This window comes from Protomyctophum bolini (genome assembly GCF_963924005.1).
Source record: "Protomyctophum bolini genome assembly, chromosome: 15".
Lineage (NCBI taxonomy): Eukaryota > Metazoa > Chordata > Actinopteri > Myctophiformes > Myctophidae > Protomyctophum > Protomyctophum bolini.
In genome coordinates this window covers 21,374,839-21,382,632 of record NC_137876.1, presented here as the reverse complement: position 1 = coordinate 21,382,632, position 7,794 = coordinate 21,374,839, and the positions used below count along the sequence as shown (strand labels likewise).

The 7,794-nt window shown below is 43.8% G+C and overlaps 1 protein-coding gene across 1 annotated transcript; it reads left to right on the top strand.

The window, feature by feature from the left end:
• Positions 1–405: 405 nt before the first annotated feature.
• LOC308329547 (delayed-rectifier potassium channel regulatory subunit KCNS3-like) lies at positions 406–1,712 on the top strand (the record flags this gene model as incomplete). Its single annotated transcript, XM_080783886.1, has 1 exon — positions 406–1,712. One exon carries the CDS (start codon positions 406–408, stop codon positions 1,660–1,662), a length of 1,257 nt encoding a protein of 418 aa, XP_080640012.1. The 3' UTR covers positions 1,663–1,712.
• Between the last annotated feature and the right edge of the window lie 6,082 nt (positions 1,713–7,794).

Here is a 7,794-nt window from a genome sequence, read left to right as displayed (position 1 = left end):
ATTTAATGACTTTTCTTTGTGGCCTGATCCGCTATTACCATTGTCCTGACTTCTTGTTGTAATATAAAACATCCTATAATAGCCTGTAACCCAAGAATATATACCCTTTTCAATAAACTGTCTATTAGTAAGTCACTTTTATTACATTGTGCTTGTTCGTGTGCATGCATGATGCATGTGCTATATATTTCACCCTTACAGTAGGCCTACATTGTATGGTTCCACAGATAAACTCTTTTCACTTTGATACAGGACTGCCAATGATATAGTGACATTTTAAACTTTCATACTTGTCTACAGTGCGGCCATTGGGACCTTTCATCCAAGCCTCCAACCAAACGCCCATCAGAGTTTGGGTGCTGACATAAGTCAGACCTATAACCCCCAAACCACCACAGCTCCATGATGGTGTATGGACAGATTCTTCACAGGCACGGACAGGCAGGCGACTGCTCCGTCAACCTCAACGTCGGAGGCTTCAAGCAGCGCGTGGAGCGCGACGTTCTCGAACGCTTTCCACAGACACGTCTCGGACGCCTGCTCTGCTGCAGCTCCGACGAGGCGATCCTGGAGCTCTGCGACGACTTCAGCCCTTCCGAAATGGAGTACTACTTTGACCGCAGCCCCAGTTTCTTCTGTTACGTCCTGAACTTCTATCTCACCGGGAAAATGCACCTGATGGACGGGCTGTGCGTCGTCTCCTTCAGTCAAGAGATTGAGTATTGGGGCATTAAGGAGCGGCACCTGGACTCGTGCTGCACGGACGTATTTCAAGAACTGAACTTTGCTAACTCGGAGGAATGGGAAGAACTCCAAGGCTCCTATTCTTCTATTGAGGAAACGTCTGAGTCGGAGAATGAGTTGGAGATGTTTGAGGGCTCCTGGTGTGAAGATGTTCGGAAGAATATATGGCTCAGGCTGGAGAACCCGGGTTACTCCCGTTCCGCTAAGATAATGGCCATAGCCTCCATGAGTGTGGTTGTTGTCTCCATTTTGGCCATGTGCATCCACAGCATGCCCGAATTCCATCAGGTGGATATCAATGACAACGAGATTGAGGACCCAGGGCTAGTGTTGGTCGAAATGATCTGCGTCGTCTTCTTCTCCGTGGAGTTTGTCGTTCGTTTGGCCGTGGCACCTTCGGCCAGGAAATTCCTATGCAGCCCCCTCAACATCATTGACTTTATCTCTGTCATGCCTTTCTTTATCACCCTGGCATTGGATTTAATGGACAATGAGGAGACCGCAGATCTGGGGAATGTTGGCAAAGTGGTGCAGATCTTGCGGTTGATGCGCATGTTCCGCATCTTAAAGCTGGCCCGCCATTCGGCGGGCCTTCAGTCCCTCGGGGCCACGTTCAGAAACAGCTACCAGGAGGTCGGGCTGCTAATACTCTTCCTGTCTGTGGGCACTTCCATCTTTGCCGTTCTCATGTACTTTGTGGAGAACGAGTCGCTGGACTCCAAGTTCCATTCCGTTCCTATTGGCTGGTGGTGGGCCACCATTAGCATGACGACGGTGGGCTACGGGGACATGTGCCCCGTGACACCAGTTGGGAAGCTGGTAGCAACCTTGTGCATCCTTAGCGGCATGCTTGTGGTGGCCCTGCCCATTACTCTCATCTTCAACAAGTTTGCCAAGTTCTACCAGAGACAGAAATAAGTAGATGCGGACACGCATACAAAATTAGATGCGTCTCTACTGTGGGACAAATCAGGGTCTGCCATGACTGAACATCAGGGATGTAATTGTTAATGTAATGTAAATGTAATTCAACGGTGAACCTGCAGCTCTCAAAGTTACTTTTAGCACACAAATGAAGGCAAACAAAATGCATGAATGAATTAAATTAATATACAAAGTTGTCAATTATTGCGACAGCAATTCGCATTTACTATGAAATCGTGCAAAGCACAAGTTTGCAGCTCGGCAGAGTGCATTTCTAGTTAGTGAAGCCGTGTCCGGTAGCCGGCGAAAACTAGAGTGATCAAAAGGCCCGAAAATTAAAGCCCGACCCTACCTTGGCCCTCATCAAGCGCTGTACACTCAAGACACGCTGCCACCCTTAGATCTCCATATATGGAGCTGACCTGTTCTGACATTCTGTTCTGACATTCCATATGTTGATCTCACCTCATCAAACCCTATACACTCAAGACAAGAAAGGGGCGAGGTCGCTTCTCGCCCTCAGGCGTCTTACTGGTTTTACTAGAAAGATGCAATCCTGCAGAATTGCGAGTGTGGTTTCCTTTTCCTATCTCTATAGGAATATTGTTCAATTGGAAGAGTTGAGTTGGCTATGTCACCGTATTGTCCAATCAAAAGAAGGCAAACGCAGTAAAAAAAAGATTTGGACAGGATCCGCAGATCTGGGTCCGGGTTTTCAAATGGCAAAATCAATAGAAAGTTGTTATTTAATAAACAAAAACTCCTGTCATGTTGGCTGAATTTACTTTATTTGTATCCATTTATATGCTAAAATGGTGACTTTGAGAACTGTTACTGCATGTGTCAGTGATCAGTGGAGAGACTATTGACGATATCTAGCATTATGTGGAGTTACATCATAAGGTAACCCAATCCTCTACCAAAGTGTCATATGGCTTTGAAACTCCACTTGGCTCCACTGAGAGATTCCCCATGAGATGATAGGCTTTTGTTTTTCTGAATAATCACCTGTTTGAGCACATCACTTTCACCCCTAATTTCCACATTGCCCACGATATATATATATATATATATATATATATATATACTGTATATACATTTTGGGGTTAGGCCTTTGTTATGCCTTTATATATATATATATATATATATATATATACCGTATATTACCAAATAGTAGCCCGGGCCGTTATTATGCAAAATCGATTCGGACCCCGGGCTGTTATAAGAAGCTGGGCGGTTATTTGCGCATGGGCTGTTAATTGGTAATATACGGTATATCTATATCGTGGGCAATATGTGAAGTCGTTCTTCGATTTTTCTAAAATAGCAGACCTACAAGCTCGTAGCTACGAGCTTGTAGATCTGTTATTTTCAATAACAAAGGCATAACAAAGGCCTAACCCCAAAATGGGTTAGGCCCGGCGGAGATCTGCGCTCTGAGCAGTACACTTTTCTAGCTGCTTGTGCTGTTGAGGCTTATCATGGTTGGTTGGTGAATAATGCATATGGTGCAAGTTTAAATATACATGTCTGTATAGGTTGTACAGTAGGCTATTTGTACAGTAGGCTATATAGGTTCAACCACAGGCAGTAAATAAGGTTGTAGCCTACTGTAACAGTAAGTGCAATTTATTCTGCAATTTTTGATATTTCTAAAGACGAGCGTAGGCTATTTGAGGTCACCATAGATATCTTTAGAAACAAGTCGAATATTTTCCTACTGAAGTGACATAATCATTATGTCTGTAGTTTCCTATTACCTGTTGTGTAATCTCTCTAGAGACAGACTTTCTTCTCCCTTTTTTTGCCGATGGGTTCCCACATTGCCTGTTATGTATACTACTCCCATGCTATTGATCTGCATGTAGCTGTTATCACATCTCTTTGTTGGTCTCTCCAAAGGTTTTCTGCCATTAGAAAGATACTGTATGCCACGCAATGATGTACCTGGATAAGCAAAGTTTACTGTAAATAAATAATATGTTTTTAAAAATCCTCATGGACTGTCTGTTGGGTCACACAAGCTAATGACACGACCCTTACAGTAAGTATTGAAAAGTGCAGGACTCATTCAGCAAATTGTTGCATATTTAATAATAGTACATTTTAGAGGATTGGCATTGCAAAGATTGGTAACCCTTTAACAAAACAGCCTGGATTTGACATTGTCTGCAAAGACCCTATACCTCTAAAATACTCTCCTGCTTGCTAACATGCTGTGTCACACAATCCCTTTGCAGTCACTGTCTCTGCCATCTCTTCCTCAGATAAGAATGTGCCGACCAACAAGAAAAGGTAATTTGGGCTGTCCTCCAACGAAAATATATTTAGCTCAGGTTAAAGTGTTTTCTAAACGTCAGCACAATTATCTCACTCCAATTGATTTTTACATCAACTGGACGCTTGTCAGGGAAAGGGAACAGAGGCTATTTTTTTTGGTCAGATATGTCGATGTAAAAGTATTTTAACTGAAATAAATCCCCTTTTCACTTTCAGGGAATTAGCCCATGACTTGAGACTCAAGTGCAAAGGAAAAAGGGAATATCCACACTCTCTTGTATAAAGTTTAAGTTTCTTTATTTCATGAAAACACGTCATTCCACCTAGAGAAACGAACGTGTTTCGGCACGCAGGCCTTCCTCTGCGTTTCAGACTAGAGTATGTCTCACAAGGAAGACTGTATAGGCTAGCTAAGCGACAGATCACAGCTGGCTCTCATTTGTTGAGACCCAGTTGAGACTTAAGTGCTGTTCAGCCTCTGTCGCCACACGTTTCAGTCCTTGCTGCTAGCCTAGTTGAGGGTCACACACTATCGCACGGCGGAATTAGTTCTCCCCTTTTGTCTTCATCACTGGAAAAGCCACAATATCTCTGGTCATCTCCACATTATAGGGCATTCCTGCTGTCATATATTGTTCCTCTCCTTCACCACAGTACTTTACTTTATTTGTTTATTTAGACGGGGCAATGCATATTAATGGACATTACATTAATGCAATGTAAATAATACCGGCTTCAGCAAAAATGCTAATTTTCATCCACAGTCCCCTGCACATAAAAACATAAAACAAAACAAGCAAACAGTACCTTACATTGGGAAACAAAGCATACAAAAACATACACAAAGAAAGTACAAAGGTGTAAAGTGCATCTATATAATTTAGCAGCGTTCTTTTTAAGGGCAATGCGGATTTGTAACTAAAGTAACTTGTGCATAATGGTACAGTATTGCTTTCAAAGTGTAGAGGATAGATTCCGCCAGTAATTCTGGGTGAGCTCTGATGTCAAAACTAATCATCAGATAACGGAATTTGATTAGTTTAGACTCAAGGATAATGTGCATCCATCCAGTCTGAGAACGGCTGACGGTCGCTTTGAAAAACAGAATGAGCACAGTATTGTATGAAGAATTGCTACCCAATCTGTGCGTGTGTGTGTGTGTGTGTGTCACATAACTTGGTGTCTGTCTCATGTGCCGAGCCGAATGGCAATTCGGATGGACCAACTGTAGTGTTTATTGGCGTCTCGTGTCACGCCTCCGTATAAAGTTTTCAGTCATCACGCCACGTGAGTTTCATTCATTCATTCATTCAAACCTTTATTCATTCTCGAAAGACATTGAGGTCACCCTCATTTGAAGTGTTGTTGAGATACACATATTTCAAATTTGACCGTATGTTATGGGTGAACATATCTTTAATTTAAGCTGTAGGTCATTCCACGTGGTTGGGACACTAAAACAAAATGCTGTTTTCCCCAACTCTGTGTTTACATTTGGGACCTTTAGTGTGAGCCAGTGACTTGACCTGACCTCATCAAACCCTGTACACTCAAGACACGCTCCATATATGGCTGGTACAGAATACATTCCATAATGTTGATCTGACCCCCTATGCCGGGGTCCCCAAACTGCCAAATAACTTTTCCCTTCTCTGATGGAAAACGGGGTCAGTTTGTAACAGAAAAAGTGTGACGATCGCAGGGGTGCCTATAAACGTAAACATTGATTGTTTTCCAGAAAGCCACACATACAGGGCTACAGACTAACTTTTTCACAGGTAGCACTGGTGCCACCTACCTTTTCAGTTGGTAGCGCCACCACAAATTAGGTTATTATCGTTATTATCATTTGGCTATATGAAACAGAAATGAGACACACCCCTTACCTTCTCAGGGCGTCTTACTGGTTAATAAAACTATACAAGAGTAAGTACTATACGTACAGTATTTTAGTCCATACAATGCTGGATCTATACGAATGTTGCAAGGGAAGCAAAACTATTTGATACTATTAAATTACAATATCTCCTTTTGACAAGCCTCCTGACATCTGAGCTGGATTTTTCTCACAGTGATCAGAGTTACAATGATCAATGAAAAAAAATGCACATGCTTGTATTTCAGGCATCGATCTAAGAGGCACATTAGCTGATGGAATTATTATATTACAGTAGTGCAAACAACATGGGGTCTCTAACGCATGACTTCCTCTTGACATAATCTTTACTAGGACGGGTGGCGGCCTATAGTCATGGTACAAAGCCGGTCACAAATTCTGTGCACTTTGAGCACCAACCTGCTCCCTCCTCAAATGAAACCCCTTCCCTCCTTTGTCCCTTTTGAATGTGTTGTTCGCAGACCCAGCATGACATCACCCGAGGCCCCGCGCAAAGTCTCTGCACGAAGCCCTACCTCTTACTCAAGGAGTCTGAAGCCCAACAACACACCGTCTGTGAACGCTGCGCGTCAAAACAGCCGCGCGTTCACCGTCACGCCTCGCCTGACGCTCCGATACGCCGCTGTTCTATTTTCCAGTGGTGTGCTTCACAGATTCACTGTTGGGCTTCACACACCTGCCAGAGAAGCCCAGAGAACCGATGCTTCCACCCCTAACCTATAGCCTCGGTCCCAGGCTTACTTATCTGCGAAAAGAGATGCCTCGTCACAACGTAAGTTACAGTGATCTCGTGGCTTATAGTGTGATGAGATCATATTATTAACACTGTGACGTCAAATTGCTGTGGCCAGCCGTGTGCTGTGGATTTTTCCTATATACAGCTTTCATCCCCACACGTCTCATATTTGCCATTGACAATGAGAGGACAAGTTAAGTCATATGTCTGTCAAATTTGACGTACATTTGTGGCAACACAAACATTAAATGCCATTGACAATGAAGGTATAATTTACGTCATATGTATAGACTTGAAAATCAGCTAACCAATCGCAGGCAACAGGCATTCTGATTGGCCAGTAAGATAAGAGCCTACCTCACTTCACACGGGTGTGATAGTTTTTCTCCCTACGTGCACAGTTTTGTGTGTATATCTGTATAGCACGGAATGTGCTCAGCTGATTGGCTGAGCACGGAATGTGAGTGTGCAACCCGTGCGTTCAGCTTCAGCTCCGCTATAGGCTCTGCCTTCAGCGGACTTAAGTTGTCTGTAAGTCTGGGAGTGTACAGATGGAACCATACAGGAGTTTACTGTATACATGGGTTCACGGTATTATCAACCTTTGTTCATTTGGGGACCCCTACCTATGCACTATAGGCCATGGACCCCAATTGAAACCATCCTTTACCTCTGGCACCCCTGGTTGTCCCCGAACCTGACGATGAGAACCAGTGTTGTATATTATCTTTCATGTATCTATGACGTATCTCTGACGTACCTATGACATATCTCTGATGTATCTATGAAAGCTTTCAGCCCGATCCGACCCTGTCAACTTCCATAATACAATGAAAGTTACAGGAGGTGTGTAAGACGAGACAGACGTCTGAGGCCGGAGATGTCACCCCGAAACACAACAGTGTCATTTCACTAATGGCCATTGAGACTACTACACAGAACACTACAACCGCTGCCCCACCGCTGCCCGAGCTTGAAGTTTTAATATTCTCAATTTGGATATATTGTGCATCGCTGTCAACCTCGCGCGTACCTGCTAAAGAAATGAGGCTGAAAGTACGTGAGGTGTCACAGGAACAAAACCCCAGCCCGGCAGAACGCCCGTCCTGGACCAAGCGGAGACATACCGAGGTAGAGGAGGACAGCATCAGTGGCCCCGCCCTATTGTCCTCCATCAAGAAGGTCACCAGAGGAAATACGGTCCCGGTGCAAC